Source organism: Macrotis lagotis, chromosome 4, assembly GCF_037893015.1.
Source record: "Macrotis lagotis isolate mMagLag1 chromosome 4, bilby.v1.9.chrom.fasta, whole genome shotgun sequence".
NCBI classification, from domain to species: Eukaryota; Metazoa; Chordata; class Mammalia; order Peramelemorphia; family Peramelidae; genus Macrotis; species Macrotis lagotis.
Window position 1 is genome coordinate 200,852,634 of NC_133661.1, and position 19,929 is coordinate 200,872,562.

The following is a 19,929-nucleotide window of genomic DNA, read 5'->3' on the forward strand; positions in this document are numbered from 1 at the left end:
ATAAAATATATGTATAGTATTGTATAATATCAAGAGGCTTCTTCACTGGTACGAAGGAAAGGTCAGAAAATTTTATGTGGATTTTCCAGATTGTGGGGGTACCATAACCATAATCCCTATAGTGTGGAAAGGACAGCTGTACTCATTTTTGCATTGTACTTTGAATTTTATAAATTGTTACATTCTTTAGAAAGAGGGAATAAACTTCAGAATCTAGCTTGCTTCGTAAATATATACCATTCTCTTTGAAATTTAAAGTTTAAGACTAATAGCAATATTATATTTAATTTCTAATTTTCTTTAATGACCTCTAGAGAGAAAGTCTACAGCAATTTAGTTTCTAAATCAAAAATTCTTTTTGCTGAGTTAAAATCATTACCCTGCATTACCTACCCTTTGAAACATTGTCAAGATCAACTGTAATGCATAGAAAGAATATGGCAGTTCACTAGGTTGGGAGCCAGAAGAACTGTGTTCTAGTCCCATTTTTGCCACTAATTAGTTTCATGAATTTGGATAAATTACATCATTTCTAAGTCTCAGTTTCATCATCTGTAAAATAAGAGGCTTCAGGGTCGGCTAGGTGGCACAGTGGATAGGCACTGGCCTTGGAGTCAGGAGTACTTGAGTTCAAATCCGGCCTCAGACATTTAATAATTACCTAGCTGTGTGGCCTTGGGCAGGCCAATTAACTCCCATTGCCTTGAAAAAAAAAATCTTAAAAAAAAATAAGAGGCTTCAGTTAACTGCATTGTCACTAATATTTTGGTTCTAATGGTCTTTGAATATGTTATTTTGTTTTGTTATAGCACATTTCCAAGAGGAAATAGGCTATTATGCTATTATGTCTACAATATTATTTAAGTGCTTTTTGAGAAAATCTTGTGTATGAAACAGTAAGAAGAATGCAAGATTTGGAGTCAAAAGAGCTGGGCTCAAATTCTGTCTCTCTCCTACTTAGTACCTTGCATGACATTGGGCTTAATTTCTTTGTGTTCTGTATGGATCTATATCTATGATCCCATATTTCTAGTGTATAAGTAATAAAGAAACATTCAAGTCATTCATCACTGCTTTTTTATCTCTCTATATATCTAAGTTTAGATTTTTTTATGAATACGTTGTTTTCAGTTAAGAAAAATTTCTTTTAACTACCTCCCACCTCACTGAAAATCAGCAAAACAAATTCCTTGTAAAAAATATACATAATTGAGCAGAAATTCCCACATAAGCTATGTCCAAAACTGTATATCTCATTATAAAATCTTGGTTCCATTATCTCTGTTGGGAATTAGAGAATATATTTCATTATAAATCCTTTGAATTTGTGTTTGGTCACTGTATTGACTACTCTTTCAAAGTTTTTGTTGTTGTTATTTTATAAATTATTATTTTGGTTCTGTTCATTTCATTGTGCCTATATATCCTCCCACATTTCTAGAAAATCTTTTAATCATTTAAATAATTTAATCATTTCTTATATTGAAATAATATTCTACTATATTAATATACCATATTTTGTTTAGCTATTCCTCAATTAATGTTTACCCTATTACTATAGGTCTTTTTTCTCTTTTTTAATCCCTTTGCACCTAGACCAGCCTAGTATTATTTCTTTTCAAAGGGTTTAGTGCCTTTTGGGTTATTCCAAATTGCTTTTATGAATGGCTAATCCAATCTAACTCAATCTGAGAAATATTAAGCACCTACTATGTGCCAGGCATTGTGCCAAGCAATGGAGATAACAATTAATTTTTTAAAAAAGACAGCCCCTTGCCCTCAAGGAGATTACTGTGGGGGTGGGGGAGAGACAACACACAAAAGGAGACAGGAAAATTGGAAATGGGAGTGGAAGAAGCGATACTGGGGGGGGGGGGGTACTTGACTCAGTGGCATCTTATTCCATGGTGTTGAAATCTGACAGAGTAAGAGATGCGATGCAAAAATGGAGTGGACTGGGAGTCAAGTTTTTATCCTATATAAAGGAAGGCATTGGAAGGAGTTTGGTACTCACCCTCCAGATCTTCAATCATAGGGAAGAGATGCTGAGGAATTGGTGTTAGGACTTTTGCGTTAGCAGCATAAGTGTTGAATTTAGAAATGATAAACTTAACCTAGCCAAGGGCATCTTTTTCCTTGGAGTTAAGATTCAGCAGAGAAGCAGATATAGAGTGACTAGACCAATTAGGTTCACCAGCAATTCATTAATATGCCTCTTTTCTGGAAGTCCCTACAATGTTTGTCATTTTTCTTTTTTGTCAGCTTTGTCAGTTTGATGAGAGTGAGTGAAACCTCAGAGCTTCTTTATTTTGCATTTCTCTGTGATTTGGAGGATGTTTTTCATTTGGATATTGGTAGCTTGGATTTATTCTTTTGAGAATTATATATTGTTATCCTTTGAGCAAATTTATCTACTGGGGAATGATTCTTATATATTTGAATCATTTCCTTCTATATCTTGGACATAAGACCTTTGTCAGAGAAATTTATCTGCAAAAATTCTTCCTGATTAACTATTTCCTCTTCTAATTTTACCTGCATTAATTTTGTTTGCACACAAATTTTATGTAATGAAAATTGTTCATTTTCTGTCTATCCTTTTTTGGTCATGAACTCTTCTGCCTATAGATCTTGATTTCTTATTTGATTCTATAATTTATGATGTGACTTTTTACATTTAATTTGTACATTTAGATTTATATAGGTAAAGATGTAAGATTTTACACTTAATTTCTGCCTATTTTCGTGTTTTTGCGCAGCTTTTCCTGAGAGAGAGAGAGAGAGAGAGAGAGAGAGAGAGAGAGAGAGAGAGAGAGAGAGAGGAAAAGACCTTTCTTTGGTCGTTGGATTTTCTAAACACAAGGCTATTGGAGGTTTACTTACTTTTGTATATTGGGTATTTAATCCATTCAATTGTCACAATCTTTCCATTTCTTAATCAGTACTAAATAGTTTGATGATAATTGTTTTGTAGTACAGTTTGAGATCTGATATAACTAGGAACCTTTCTCTTCCTTTTTTAAAAAATTTATTTCCCTTGAGATTCTTGACTTTTTATCATTCTAGATTAATTTTTCTTTGATTTTTTTTGGTTATATAAGTATGATTTATATATACTGAATAAGAAGATTCATCTAGATAGTATTGCCATTTTTGTATTGGTTCAGTATTTTTTTAATTGTAAATTAAGATTTCCTTAATTACTTAGGTCTGGTTTTTTTGAGGTATATTTTGTAGTTAATATTGTTCCTGTATGTCTTGATAGGTAGAGTTTCAAGTATTTTATATATCATAATGATTTTAAATGGAATTTCTTTTTTCTATTTATTCTTGTTCACATTTGTTGACAATGTATAGAAATGCTGAATATGGATTTATTTTTATATCCTACAACCTTGCTAAAGTTAATTTTTTCAATTAATGTTTAGTCTACTCTCTAGAGTAGACTAAAGTATCTAAAGTAGACTGAAGCATCATATTATCTGTAAAAAGTGATCATTTTGTTTCCTTTTTGCCTATTCAGTTACTTTTTCTTGTCATTCTTATAGCTAACAATTCCAGCTCTTTAGCAAATAATTAATGGTGATAATAGATATCTTTATTTTGCTCTAATATTGTTTATCCCCTCAATGTTATGGTTGATTCTTGGTTTATTTGGGTTTTTTTTAATTAAAGATTTTATTTGAGTTTTACAATTTTTCTCCCAGTCTTACCTCCCTCCCCCCATGGAAAGCAATCTGTCAATCTTTATTTTGTTTCCATGTTGTACATTGATCCAAACTGAGTATGTTTGAGAGAGAAATCATATTGTAGGGTTCTGGTTTTTAATCCACTCTGCTATTTGCTTATGTTTTAAAGGAGAGTTTATCCCATTCACATTCAAAGTTATGAGAACTAATTCTTTATTGCCCTCCATGCTATCTTCCCTCTGTTTGTATTCCCCCCCCTTTCTCTCCCTTTATCCGTATTCCCCAGTATTTTGTTTCTGAATATCACCCCCTTCAGTGTGTTTATCCTCCTATATCACTCCCTCCTCTTTCTTTCCCCTTTTCCCTTTTTCCCTTTTCCCTTGCCTTCATTTTGTTAGTTGCCCTTTTCCCCGTTTAATACTTGAAAGGTTAGATGTTTTTTAAGTTAACTAAGTATATGTAGACTTTAAGCCAAGTCTGAGAAGAAGATTCAGGTGTTTCTCATCTCCTCCCTTCTTCCCCTCTATTACCACAGGTATTTTGTACCTCTTAATATAATGAGATTTACCCCATTCAATCCCCTCCCTCCTCCTGTCTCCTTCCTGTCCCCCTTTTTAAGGAGGTAGTGTTTTTAAAAATCATTCTAGAAAATTCTGAGCATCTGTCACTTCTAGCTAAGTACATTCTATCAAATAGAGTTAAAATTCTTTAGAGTTATTAGAGTCTTTCTCCCAAGTGGGGTTAAAGTCAGTTACATCCCATTGGATAGCAGTCTCATAGATAGGTCATGAATGTCCATCACTTCTGGCTAGGTATATTCTCTCTGTTAGGGTTACAATTCTTAAGATTTATGAGAATCTTTTTCCCCATGCTGGGATATAGCCAATTTCAACTTGTTGGATAGCAGTTTTTTTTTCTTTTACTGCCTCCCCCCCTTTTTTTTTAACCTTTTCATTTGTCTCTTAAACCTCCTGTTTGTCCAAATTTTGTATTTAGCTCTGGTGTTTTCATCAGGAATTTTTGGAATTCTTCCATTTCGTTAAATTTCCATCTTTTTCCCTGGAAGAGTAGGCTCCGCTTTGTGGGATAGACTTTCAAACATTCCTGATGCAAAAAACCAATGATTTTTTGATTTTCCAATATGAAACTCAATAGAAGCATTTAAAAGGTAAATCATAAGGGATTCACTAAGTCATAAGGGATTACATCCCCACATGAGAAAATGATACTTGTAATTCCTAAGAACTCTATTAGTTATTTGGGCAATTAAGAGTATACATAGAGTATAATGTACAGTTACGAGTTGAATTCTAACTGATGTTTTAATTTTATTTTTTTTAAAAGGGTGAGAGAGATATGTACTGGGAAAGGGGGAAGGGAGAAGTAGAATAAGATAAATTATCTCACAAAGAAGAAACAAAAAAACTTTTATAGTGGAATGGAAGATACTTATGAGAACTGACTCAAAAAGAGAATGACATATGGACTCATTTGGGTTTAGAAATCTATCTTAACCCATAATAAAATAGAAGGGCAAGGGCCTGGGGGACATGGAGTTTGGAGCTGATAGAAGGAAGGAGAATTGGGAGAGGTTGTTGTCAAAAGCAGAACACTTTTAAGGATAGAAAGGATGAAAGGAGAAGAGGGTAGGATAAATGGGGAAAATTGGATTGAGGGAAATATACAGTAATCATAACTGTAAAGAAATTACACGATATTTCTCTGATAAATATCTCATTTCTCAGATACATTGAAACTGAGCTAACTTTATAAGAATATGAATTATTCCCAAATTGATAAACAATCAAAGGATATAAACATGCAGTTTTCAGATGAATCAAAGCTATCTATAGTCATGAAAAAATGCCAAATCATTATTTTTTAGAGAAATGCAAATTAAAACAACTCTGAGGTACCATCCTTCACTCATCAGATTGGCTAATATGACAAAAAAGGAAAATGACATGTTGGAGCGGATGTGGGGAAAGAGAGCCGAAAATGCAGTCTTGATGATGTTATGAAGTGATCTAACTATTGTGGAGAGCAATTTGGAACTAAATTCAAAAGGCTATAAAACTTTGACCCTGCAGTACTACTACTAGGTCTCTATTCCAAAGTGATAAAAAAGCAAAAAAGGAAAAGGAAATATATATATATAAATAATTATAGCAGCTCTTTTAGAAGTGCAAAGAATTGTAAATTGAGGGGCCATCAATCAATTAGGAAATTTTTGAACAAATTGTGGTGGATGATTGTGATAGCATACTGTTTTGTTATATAAGAAACAATAAGCAGAATGTTCTCAGAAAAACCTGGAAACTTAGAACTGATACAAAGTGAAATGAGAAGAATAAGGAAAATATTGTAGATGTAGTAACAGCAACATTGTATAATGATCAAGTAGGATAACTGAACTATTTTCAGCAATATAATGATCCAACACAATTCTGAGGAACTTGTGATAAAAAAAATGCTATCTCCAGAGAAAGAACTGATAAGAGACTGAATCCAAGTTGAATTAAAATTTTTCTTTTTTTGTCTGTTTTCTTTCATAACATGCCTAATATGGAATTATGTTTTGCATGACTGCACATGCAAATATCAGATTGCTTACTTACAGGGAGAGTATTTGGAACTCACAATTTTTAGAAATGAATGTTCAAAATTCTTTTTACACATAATTGGGGAAATTGTTAGAAAATAAAGAATTGACAGAGAGGTGGAAAAGGTGATGGCCTTTTCTTTATTTGGCAGTAAAATGGAGAATAGATATAAAACAATAGCTGGAGGGACTGACTGGACTAAATTAAGGTTTTTCAAGACTAGGAATGTCTTTGATGTTTATCCTTTTTTTTTAATTTTTAACGATTTTATTTGAGTTTTGAGTTTTACAATTTGTCTCCCAATCTTACTTCCCTACCCCCACCCCCCACGGAAAGCAATCTGTCAGTCTTTATTTTGTTTCCATGTTGTACATTGATCCAAATTGAGTGTGATGAGAGAGAAATCACATCCTTAAGGAAGAAACAAAAAGTGTAAGAGACAACAAGATCAGACAATAAGATATCTGTTGTTGTTTTTTTCTAAACTAAAGGGTCCTTGAAATTTGTTCAAACTCCACGGCTCTTTATCTGGATACAGATGGTATTCTCCATTGCAGATAGCCCAGAATTGTCCCTGGTTGTTGCACTGATGGAACAAGCAAGTCCATCAAGGTTGAATATCACCCCCAAGATGCTGTTAGGGTGTACAGTGTTTTTCTGGTTCTGCTCATCTCACTCAGCATCAGTTCATGCAAATCCCACCAGGTTTCCCTGAAATCCCATCCCTTCTGGTTTCTAATAGAACAATAGTGTTCCATGACATACATATACCACAGTTTGCTAAGCCATTCCCTATTTGAAGGACATTTACTTCATTTCCAATTCTTTGTCACCACAAACAGGGCTGCTATGAATATTTTTGTACAAGTGATGTTTTTACCCTTTTTCATCATCTCTTCAGGGTATAGATCCAGTAGTGGTATTGCTGGGTCAAAGGGTATACACATTTTTGTTGTCCTTTGGGTGTAGTTCCAAATAGCTCTCCAGAAAGGTTGGATTGAGTTCACAGCTCCACCAACAGTGGAATAGTGTCCCAGATTTCCCACAACCCTTCCAACAATGATCATTATCCTTTCTGGTCATATTAGCCAATCTGAGAGGTGTAAGGTGGTATCTCAGAGAAGCTTTAATTTGCATTTCTCTAATAATTAATGATTTAGAGCAATTTTTCATATGGCTGTGGATTGCTTTGATCTCCTCATCTGTAAATTGCCTTTGCATATCCTTTGACCATTTGTCAATTGGGGAATGGCTTTTTGTTTTAAAAATATGACTCACTTCTTTGTATATTTTAGACATGAGTCCTTTGTCAGAATCATTAGTTGTAAAGATTGTTTCCCAATTTACTACATTTCTTTTGATCTTGGTTACATTGGTTTTATCTGTGCAAAAGCTTTTTAATTTAATGTAATCGAAATCATCTAATTGGTTTTTGGAGATGTTCTCCAATTCTTCTGTAGTCATAAACTGCTCCCCTTTCCATAGATCTGACAGGTAAACTAGTCCTTGATCTTCTAATTTGCTTATAGTATTGTTTTTTTGTCTTTAAATCTTGTATCCATTTGGATCTTATCTTGTTAAAGGGTGTCAGGTGTTGGTCTTATCTAACTTTGTTCCATACTAACTTCCAACTTTCCCAGCAGTTTTTATCAAAGAGAGAGTTTTTATCCCAATAGCTGGACTCTGGGTTTATCAAACAGCAGATTACTATAATCATCTCCTGCTTTTGCACCTAATCTATTCCACTGATCTTCCACTCTATTTCTTAGCCAATACCAAACAGTTTTGATGACTGATGCTTTATAATATAATTTTTGATCAGGTAGGGCTAAGCCCCCTTCTTTTGCACTTTTTTTCCATTAAATTCCTGGAAATTTTTGACTTTATTTCTTTATATGAATTTACTTACAATTTTTTCTAACTCATTAAAGTCATTTTTTGCAATTTTGATTGGTACGGCACTAAACAGGTAGTTCAGTTTTGATAGAGTTGTCATTTTTATTATATTAGCTCTCCCTATCCATGAGCAGTTGATATTTGCCCAGTTATTTGAATCTGATTTAATTTATGTGAGAAGTGTTTTATAATTGCTTTCAAAAAGTTTCTGAGTCTGTCTTAGTAGATAGACTCCCAGGTATTTTATATTGTCTGAGGTTACTTTGAATGGGACTTCTCTTTCTAGCTCTTCCTGCTGTATCTTGCTAGACATATATAGAAAAGTTGAGGATTTATGAGGGTTTATTTTATAACTTGCAACTTTGTTAAAATCGCTAATTGTTTCCAGTAGTTTTTTGGATTATTTCTTGGGATTCTCTAGGTAGACCATCATGTCATCTGCAAAGAGTGAGAGTTTTGTCTCTTCCTTCCCAGTTCTAATTCCTTCAATTTCTTTTTCTTCTCTAATTGCAGAAACTAACATTTCTAATAAAATATTGAATAGTAGTGGTGATAATGGACATACTTGTTTCAGTCCTGATCTTATTGGGAATGCCTCTAGACTTTCTCCATTGAATATAATGCTTGTTGATGGTTTCAGATAGATACTGCTAATTATTCTAAGGAACAGTCCATTTATTCCTATACTCTCTAGTGTTTTTAGTAAGAATGGATGCTGTATTTTGTCAAAAGCTTTTTTCAGCATCTATTGATATGATCATATGATTTCTGATAGGTTTGTTGTTTTTCTTTTGTTTTTTGAAAGGCAAATGGGGTTAAGTAGCTTGCCCAAGGCCACACAGCTAGGTAATTATTAAGTGTCTGAGACCGGATTTGAACCCAGGTACTCCTGACTCCAAGGCTGGTGCTTGATACACTATGCCACCTAGCTGCCCCAAATTTTACAATTTTTCTCCCACCCTCTCTTCCCCCTCCCCACCACAGGAGGCAGTCTCATAAGCTTTACATTGTTTCCATGCTATGCATTGATCAAAATTGAATGTGATGACAGAAAAAACATATCCTTGAGGAAATAATAAAATATTAGAGAGAGCAAAATTATGTAGTACACAGGACTTCTTTTAATAATTGGAGGTAAATTTTTGGTCTTTGCTTAAACTCCACAGTTCTTTGTCTGAATACAGATGGTATTCTCTGTCGCAGATACCCTAAAATCATCCCTGATTATTGCACTGATGGAATGAGCAGGTCCATTAAGGTTGATCGACACCCCATGTTGCTTCACTTTCTTTCTTCTCTCATCAAGTTTCTGAGTCCTTTCAGCTGCCTGCTTCTTGGCTTTCCTGACCTTGTCTTAGGCTGCCCGGCAAGAACAAAAGAGAACAGAGTGGAATATCAGTCAGAGAAAAAGAATTCAGACTCACTTTTTTTTAAAATTTATTTTTATTAAAGATATTATCTGAGTTTTACAATTTCCCCCCCAATAGTACCTCCCTCCCCCCACCCCACCCCCAGGGAAAGCACTGTGTCAGTCTTTACTTTGTTTCCATGTTGTACCTTGATCCAAATTGGGTGTGATGAGAGAGAAATCATATCCTTAGAGAGGAGATAAGAATTCTAAGAGGTAACAAGATCAGACAATAAGATATCTGTTTTTTTTCTAAATTAAAGGGAATAGTCTTTGAACTTTGTTCAAACTCCATGGCTGTTTATCTGGATACAGATGGCACTCTCCTTTGCAGACAGCCCAAAATTGTCCCTGATTGTTGCACTGATGGAATGAGCAAGTCCTTCAAGGTTGATCATCACCCCATGTTGCTGTTAGGATATACAATGTTCTTCTGGTTCTGCTCATCTCACTCAGCATCAGTTCATGTAAATCCCTCCAGGCTTCCCTGAAATCCCATCCTTCCTGGTTTCTTTTTTTTTTTTAAGGTTTTTACAAGGCAAATGGGGTTAAGTGGCTTGCCCAAGGCCACACAGCTAGGTAAGTGTCTGAGACCGGATTTGAACCCAGGTACTCCTGATTCCATGGTCGGTGCTTTATCCACTGCGCCACCTAGCCGCCCCTAAGTTTGTTGTTGATATAATTGGGTATACTAATAGTTTTCCTAATATTGAACCAACCCTGCATTCCTGGAATAAATCCTACTTGATCATAACGTATTATCCTAGTGATAACTTGTAATTGTTTTGCTAAGATTTTAAGATTTTTGCATCTATATTCACCAGGGAGATAGGTCTATAATTTTCTTTCTCTGTTTTAACTCTTCCTGGTTTAGGTATCAGCACCATATTGGTTTCATAGAAAGTGTTAGGCAGAGTTCCGTCTTCACCTATTTTTCCAAAGAGTTTATATTGAATTGGAATCAGTTGTTCCACAAGTGTTTGATAGAATTCACTTGTGAATCCATCTGGCCCTGGAGATTTTTTCTTAGGGAGTTCAATGATGTCTTGTTGAATTTCTTTTTCTGAGATAGGGTTGTTTAGGTATTTAATCTCTTCATTTAACCTGGGCCACTTATTTTGGTAAATATTCATCCATTTCACTTAGATTATCAAATTTATTGGTATAGAGTTGGTCAAAATAATTTTGAATTATTACTTTAATTTCCTCTGGTGGTGAGTTCACCTTTTTCATTTATGATACTAGAAATTTGGTTCTCTTCTTTCTTTATTTTAGTCAAATTGACCATAGGCTTATCAATTTTATTGTTTTTTTTTTCATAAAACCAACTTTTGATTTTATTTATTAATTCAATAGTTTTTACTTTTAATTTTATTAATTTCTCCTTTGATTTTTAGAATTTCTAATTTGGTATTTTATTGGGGATTTTTTAATTTGTTCTTTCTCTAATTTTTTAATTGCATGTTTAGTTCATAGATTTCTTCTTTCTCTAATTTTTTCATGTAAGCATTTAAAGATATAATATATCCCCTGAGAACTGCTTTGAGTGAATCCCATTTTGGTATGTTGTTTCATTATTATCATTATCTAGGATAAATTGGTTAATCCTTTCCATAATTTGATTTTTGGTCCACTCATTCTTTAAAATGAGGTTATTCAGTTTTCAATTTGTTCTGGGTCTGTATCTCCTTGGCCAAGTATTGCATATGACTTTTATTGCATTGTGATCTGAGAAAAATGTATTCACTATTTCTGCCTTTCTGCAGTTGATCATCAGGTTTCTATGTCCTAGTACATGGTCAATTTTTGTATATGTTCCATGTACTGAAGAGAAAAGGTATATTCCTTTCAATCCCAATTCAGTTTCCTCTATAAGTCTAAGATATCTAGTTTTTCTAAGAATCTGTTTACCTCCTTAACTTCTTTCTTGTTTATTTTATGTTTGATTTTTCTAGATCCGATAGTGGGAGGTTGAGGTCTCCCACTAGTAGAGTTTTGTTGTCTATGTTTTCCTATAGTTCTTTCAGCTCCTCCTCTAAGAATTTGGATGCTATCCCATATTGGATGTGTGTGTGTGTGTGTGTGTGTGTTCAGTATTGAAATAACTTTGTTGTCTATGGTACCTTTTAGGAGGATAAAGTTTCCTTCTTTATCTCTTTTAACACTATATTTTTGCAGGTGCTTTGTCTGAGATAAGGATTGCTACCCCTGCTTTTTTGACTTCAGCTGAAGCAAAATATATTTTGCTCCAACCTTTTACCTTTACTCTGTATGTATCTCTGCTTCAAATGAGTTTCTTGTAAGCAGCATATTGTAGGATTCTGGTTTTTAATCCACTCTGCTGTTTGCTTATGTTTAAGGGAGAGTTCATCCCATTCACATTCAAAGTTATGATTACTAATTCTTTATTGCCCTCCATGCTATCTTCCCTCTGTTTGTATTTTCCCCCTTTCCCCCCTGCTTTATCCGTATTTCCCAGTATTTTGTTTCTGAATATCACCCCCTTCAGTGTTTACCCTCCTATATCCCCCCTCTTCTTTCTTTCCCCTTTCCCCTTTTCCCTTTTCCCTTCCTTTTGTTAGTTCCCTTTTTTTCCCACTCCCCCTCCCTTTCTCTGCTCCCCACTCCCCTTTTCCCCTTTTAATACTTGAAAGGTTAGATTTTTTTTTTTTTGTTAGCTAAGTATGTGTAAGTTGACTTTAAGCCATGTCTGATGAGAAGAAGATTCAGGTGTTTCTCATCTCCTCCCTTCTTCCCCTCTACTATCACAGGTATTTTGTACCACTTAGTTTAATGAGATTTACCCAATTCAATCCCCTCCCTCCTCCTGTCTCCTTCCTATCCCCCTTTTAAGGAGGTAGTGTTTCTTAGATCATTCCATCTGAGTCACAGAAAATTCTAAGTATCCATCAGTTCTAGCTAAGTACATACATACTGTCTAATAGAGTTAAAATTCTTGAGAGTTATTAGAGTCTTTCTCCCAAGTGGAGTTAAAGTCAGTTACATCTCTTTAGATAGCAGTGTCATGGATAGGTCATTAATGTTCATCACTTCTGGCTAGGTATATTTTCTCTGTTAGAGTTACATTTCTCAAGATTTATGTGAATCTTTTTCCCCATGCTAGGATATAGCCAGTTTCAACTTATTGGATAGCATCTTTTTTCCCCTTTTACTGCCCCCCCCCCTTTTTTTACCTTTTCATGTGTCTCTTGAACCTCCTGTTTGATGTCCAAATTTTGTATTTAGCTCTGGTGTTTTCATCAGGAATTTTTGGAATTCTTTCATTTTGTTTAATGTCCATCTTTTTCCCTGGAAGAGAAGGCTCAGCTTTGAGGGATAGTGGAATCTTGGCTGCATTCCAATCTCCCTTGCTCTTTCGAAATATCTTTTTCCACGTCCTTCAATCCCTCAATGTTGATGCAGCCAGGTCATCCTTACTGTGGCTCCTTGATATTTAAATTGTTTCTTTCTGGCTGCTTGCAGGATTTTCTGTTTTATCTGATAGTTCTGGATTTTGGCCACAACATTTCTCGGTGTTTTCATTTTAGGATCTCCTTCTGGAGGGAATTGATGTATTCTTTGAATGACTACTTTGCCCCCTGGTTCCATGATAATCAGGGCAATTTTCCATCACTAAATCCTGTAATATTAAGTCCAGGCTTTTTTTCTCTTCAGTGTTTTCAGGAATTCCGGTAATTCTTAGGTTGCCCCTCCTTGACCTTTTCTCAAGGTCAGTGGTTTTGCTGAGGAGGTATTTTACATTTTCTTCTATTTTTTCTATTTTTTGATTTTGTTTAACTGGCTCTTGCTGTCTCATAAAGTCATTAGTTTCTGCAGACTTCATTCTTTTTTTTTTTTAGGGAGGAGTTTTCTTCATTAACCTTTTGCAACTCTCCTTTACCAATTGGTCAATTCTGCTTTTGAAAGAGGTTTTCCATTTGACCAATTGAGGTTTTGAGAGAATCGTTTTCTTTTTGCATTTGCCCAATTGACGATCTGAGAGAATTATTCTTATTTTGTATTTGTCCAATTGATGTGAGAGATTTATTCTCATTTTGTATTTGTCCAATTGTATTTTCTAAGGATTTGTTTTCTTGTTGCAAGATATTAATTGTCTCTCCCAAATTTTCCAGTTGATTTTTAAATTCCTTCTTTATTTCTTCAAGGAAGTCTTTCTGTGCTGAAGACCAGATCATATTCTCCTTAGAGATTCTAGGTTTCTCTGAGTTAGGGTCTTTTCCTTCCAATATTTTTTCTATGGATCCACCTTTCCACCGACCCTTCTTCAATTTTCTAAGACCTGGATTTGGGGAGGGGCTGGTTCACAGGGGTTTGGTGTTGGGATCCCTAGAGGCTTTACTTACTCACTGAGTGCAGTTTCTCTGTATGGCCAGTAGGAGGTGCTGGTTGCTTTCTCTGTAGTGTCTGTGACCTTGATTGAGGCCTTCTCCCTTAGCTTGAAGGGAGGGGTTGGAGCTATTGAATCCTTTTGCCTTCAATCAAGGGTGGGTTTTACCCTGGGGTGAGGTCCTTCTGCTCACATCCCTGTGCCTGAGGCAGAAGTAGTCTGCTATTATTTGTTCTGGGAAGAGGCCTCAGCTGCAATGGAGGCGTGGACTCAGAGTTCCTCAGACCTGAGGAGCCCAGGGATGGTGTCCACAGCTCTCCTGCACTGGAACTCTCCCCCTCCCCCCCCCCCAGCCCTATTTCACAAGCTCCAGAGGGTCAGCGCTGACACCAGTCCCTCTGCTCCCTAGTTGACTCAAGCCCCCCACGGTCTAGCCCCACTGCTGATCTAGCAGGTCCCTCTCTCGGGCCCTCAGACTCCCAGACTCCAATTCAGCCACTAATCTAGCTGATCTGGGACTGATCCTCCTTCTGCACCCAGACTCACTCACCCAGATTCACCCAAGGCTGCTGAGGGAGACAAATCCTGCAGTAGATGTTCTTTGTCCTGGCTTTTATTTCTGGGTTTTGTGGGTCGGATTTCTGTTAAGAGGTTTGTTTAGTATGATAGATGGGGAAAGATAAGGAGACTTTAGAATTGTGCCTGTCTTCTCTCCACCATCTTGGCCAGAAGCCTGTCCTTTGTTTTTGAAGAAGACTATGACATCAGGAAGGTGATTGCTTGACCTGCACAGAATTGGATTTGAATGAGGAAGGTGCTGTGCCAGCTCACTAGCCTCCCTTTCTCCTGTGGAACCTTCTAAAACCAGTGGCCAGATATGAATCAAAACAACTAGAGATGGCCATGGATATAGGCATTCAGGGTTAAGCAAGGTCACACAACTAGTAAGTGACTGTCACTGGATTTGAACTCAGGTCATGCTTATTTCAGGGCCATTGCTCTGTGCACTGTGCCATCTGAGAAAGAGACAGTGAAGAAGAGCAGGAAGGAAGGAGTACTATCTGTTGTCATGGAAAGAATCAGTAGAGAAGGAAACATTGAAGATGAGAGAGAAAAGGGATTCTTAATGGAATAAGCTCTGGGAAGGGACATGGGGCTATGAGATCAAAAGCACTGTGAAAGAGTTATCCTTGCCAAGATTTCTTCCTCAGAGATTGAAGCAAACAATGGTCTGTACAGAGAAGTTCAAGGTGTAGAGAAGTGAAAAGAGGGAGCTTAGTATAGATGTTCTCTTTTCTGTGAAATCACAGAGAGAGGCATTTGGGGGGAGTATAGATTTATATTTCCACAATCAGAAGGTGGATCTTTAGTAAGAAAGATTTTTGGTATTTGTCCATCAAAGGAGTGTTCTCTCCCAGAAGAGAGTCATCTTGATTCAGGAAAAGTACTCCTTCTTGCTCTGAATCTTGGTGCTTTATCAGTTTTGCTAAAAGATCTTCACACTACATGAAAATCCTTCCAAATAGGTGTTACCTTGACTTTCAAAGATGCAAACTATCTTTTTTGCAGGCTGTCTTTCGTTTCTTAAATTGACATTTATGTTTGTCAATTTATAATCAAATTTATATCTACTTTCTAAAGACCAGGTTCACCTTTTACAATTGCTAATTTGTTTTTTCTACCTGGAGGCTCTTTATGTAAAAAAGTAACTTTCCAATCACTTCTTTTCTTATAGGCAAAGAAAAATAAGTCAGATATAGCTAGCTATCTTATCTATCTAAACATATACATATGTTTTATATATATATCTCTATATATATATATGTGTATGTATGTATTAAAAGGCAAAAGTCATTGTCCACAAAAGATAACTGCTTTTTCTAGGAACTTGGCAGTGAAATGGAGGAGAAATAGAAGGATTAGCTAAGAAAATAATTAGAACTGGGAGCAGCTAGGTGGATAGAACACTGGCCCAGGAGTTAGGAGGACCTGAGTTCAAATTCACTCTCAGGCACTTAATAATTGCCTCGCTGTTTGACCTTGGGCAAGTCACTTTAACCCCATTGCCTTGCAAAATAAAAATGGATTTTGAAAAAAAATATTTATAACAGCTCTTTTTGTAGTGGCAAAAAATTGCTAATTAAGGGGATACCATCAATTTGGGGAATGACTGAACAAATTAAAGTATATGAATGTGATGGAGTTCTATTATTCTATAAGAAATCATGAATGAGCGGACTTCAGAAAAGCTTGTAAAGATTTGCATGAATTAATGTCGACTGAAGTGAGCAGAACCAGAACATTACATTAACAGCAACATTATGTGATGATCAACTATGATGGCCTTAGCTCTTCTCAGCAGTTCAGTGATCAAAAACAATACTAAAAGACTTGTGGTGAAAAATGCCATTCACATCCAGAGAAGGAACCTATAGTCTGAATGCAGATCAAAGTATATTACTTTAAATTTTCAAAATTTGTTTTATGCTTTATAATTTTTACCCTCTTGTGATTTTTTTCCAACTTTTGTTTTGATTCTTCTTTCACAACACAACCAATATGTAAATCTATTTAACATAATTATGGATGTATAAACTATATCAGATTGCTCACTTGCCATAGGGAGAGGGGAAAGCAAAGTGATAGAAAAATATAGAACTCAAAATCTCACAAAAAGGTGAATGTTGAATTTGCATGTAATTGGAAAAATAAATTCAAAAAATTATTTTTTAAAAAACTGGGCCTGTTTCTGAAAACAAGGTTTTTGTGAAAGCTGATTGTTTATTTCTATGTAATGCTTTTAGTATCCAAATCAATATGTTAGCAACCAATAGAATCATCTCATTGACAAAGGCAAGACACAGCATCAATGACTAGTGATAAGATATCTTGGTTGGGGACCTTCCCATTATGGCATCTAATATTAACTAGAGAAGGCTCATTCTATCTAGAAAGATGAGATTTCCAGATCAAAACATGCAGAGGATCTAACTGCCTACTGTAAGATGTTGAGGGAATGAAAGGAGCAAGGAAGGATTTTTTTCTATAAAGTTAAGAGAAAACAAGAGAAATTTCAGAATATTCCTGCAGGAAACTGATTGTAGTATGTGAATAGGGAGTAGTTTTGGTTGTATGATAGTCTCCTTTGGAATTCAAAAGCTTAGGAATGAAGCTGATCTGGGGAAGAGTGTTGGCAGGGTGTGAATGATAATGGAAGTCATTGGGACCAAGAGAGTCCAGAGTGGAGGACAATGCTTCTTTGCATTGGAAAGGAAAGTAAGCCAAAATAGGGTAATGGTCTGGAAGAAGAGTGCCCAGAGGTTGTGGTAAGCTTGACATACAGGTTTTGGAACAGTAAGGGAGAGATTAAGAAAGGAAATTAAAAAGGAGAGAAATTTCAAACTACAAGATAATGAAGATGGCACAGTTGTGGGAGGTGAAAGATAATCCCAACCAATAGAAATGGCTTAATATCCTGGACTGGGCCTTATTCCATTTGCTTCCTGACTCCACCTCAACTCCTTCCTACCCTCCCATAATAGAAAATAGGGGGAAAAGAGACTGAATGGTAAGTGGAAAGAACCTGGATTTGGTGTCACAGGAATGAACTAGTTGAGTCCCATCCTGGACATTTACTAGCTGTGTGATTGTGGGCAAGTAGTTTCTTAATCCTTGAACTTCAGTTTTTACATCAGTAAAAGGAGGCTTAGGTGAGATGCCACCTTCTATGTGAAGCTTTCTCTGATCTCTCATTTGTTAAAGGCTTTCTCCCTCCTCAACTTGTACATTATCTGTATGTATATTATATCTGACCCAGTTACACTTAAACACTTTAAAGGCATAAACTGTCTTTATATTTGTAGTGTAGCATTTTTATTGAATTGAATTATTAGAACATGGGAGTCATTGACTAGTATTCCTTTCTATTTTTTTCTGTAGGAATGGAAACACTGCTTCGTGCTCCTCTTCAAGTCCAGGTGCAGCAACCAGAGGTATAAATGTGTGAAGATATTTTCGTATTTGAGATTTACTAAGATAGGGAACTTTTAACTGTACCACTTAGAATTTTAGGTGGCAAGAGGTAGGAGGGTTTCTTTCCTCCAAGGATAAAACAATTGTTAAGTGTTCTAGATTTGAAAAAGAAACCCCATAAAATTATAGAGCCATTAATTCATAATGTAGCATGTTATTTTATGGGAAATCATTGATCCATTATTTTAGTCTCTTCAACTATAAATATACATTTTAATGCAAGGATCTTTCTTAAATAGTTTTCTCCATATTAGATATACTTATTATATTAGTGACAAATTATTGGAGAAAAATAATAAAAAAATGTTGCCCACTTTGATGAGTATTCTTGTTGTAAAATCTACTAGTTCTTCATTAATATCTTATTTTGCAAAAATTCTTGTCTTCATTCTTGTTAACTGAAATTAATTAGTATTTAAAAATTTTTAAGAGGAATTAGTAAGGTATCACATATCATTTATTAAGATCATTTCAGACAGAATTATGTTGAAAAATAATAAGCAAAATATAACATATAGAAGTGGTAAGATTTAATGCTACAGATAGGATGAATTCTTACATTTTCCCAATTTTTCTTCCTCCGTATCATGTCACTCATTGATATTTTCAGTGTAGAAATTTGACTTTTGGGAGTTATTTTCAAAGACTCAAAAATAGAAAACCACACTGGCAAATTGCTTTGGTATAATCTCCATTCTCGGAGGATTTATTATGTTCTTTTCAGGTTTAGAGTATTATTTCATATTGAATAAAGAAAATTAAGCAAAAATTTTTCCTACCCTCTAGAGCTGTGGTGTTCATTTCTAATAGATGAAAATTCCTGCAAGCTACATAGAAAACCAAAAATTAACATTATCTGTGTTTTATTGTCTTTTCATTTTATTTGCTAAACATTTTCCAATACATTTGAATCTGGTTCTGGCCTAATTGGCAGGTTGACACCTCTGCTCCAGAGTAAGAAATGTCTCTGCTATTATATATGTGAATTTGATGCTATTGTAAAATGAATATAAGTCAAATTAACATGTTTATGTGTTGCTTTTTCTTTCCTCTCCTCCCATTTCTGCTTGCTTGGCTATTCTCCCAGTATCTATAAAATACTCTCTCTCATGACTTTGTATAATAGAGTACTTTAATGAGTTATAGGTTAGTAATTTTCATCATATAATTTTGAAGCAGTAATGTTCCTATATTTTTCACCTTTCTTTTGAAAATAATTTTACAAAACCAAGTTGATGGATTGTGTTTATGATTTTCCCTGAAGATTTTGTCATTTTCATTGACTATTTAACTAAGTATTAGGAAATGGAACAAATGAAGTGAAAAGTTGTTTGTGTTTTCTTGCAACCCCATAATCTACTTTAGTTTGGCTCTAGCCCCAGGAATGTGTGGATAGAATGATCTAGTATCGCTCAGATTGGATCCTTTCAAAAAGCACTTATAAGCACTTTGTGCCAGATTCTGTACTAAGTGCTAGGGATACAAATACATGCAAAAGAAAAAAACAGACAGTCTAGTGAGTTGAAGAAAATATACAAAAAGAAGATGAAAAGAAGGAAAGGATGTGAGAAAGAAAAGGTGGTCATGGTATCAAAGAATGAAAAGAGAAATAAAAGTTGGGTCCCTCCCCAAAATGGTGGCCTTGGGGGATACTCACTAATTTTTATTAAGTATCTTCTTTACCAGCTCTTTGCTAATCATTGTACAAATAATTGATTTGAGAGAAAAGAGAAAGAAACCAACAAGGTGGGTGAATGAATATTCCAAGGTTGAGGAGTCCTTAGGTACAAGGATACAGGTTGAGGCTATAGGTGAGGCATAATGTTCAAGTCCAGAAAGTCATAAGTAAAGCTAGGAGGAGAATGAAAATTGGTCTGCTTGAACCTCTCCCCCCAAATAGACTATAAATTGGATTGCTTTTTGTGGGTATATGGACGGGGCTCAGAATCAACT

General features: G+C 35.3%; 1 protein-coding gene across 2 annotated transcripts in view; it reads left to right on the top strand.

The window, feature by feature from the left end:
* Positions 1 to 19,929, top strand: part of KNL1 (kinetochore scaffold 1) — a 109,583-nt gene that overhangs the window by 41,156 nt on the left and 48,498 nt on the right. For both annotated transcript variants that reach the window (XM_074235109.1, XM_074235110.1), the window contains exon 9: positions 17,884 to 17,936. In XM_074235109.1, coding sequence (XP_074091210.1) covers positions 17,884 to 17,936 — 53 coding nt within the window. The remainder of the gene's footprint in view (positions 1 to 17,883; positions 17,937 to 19,929) is intronic.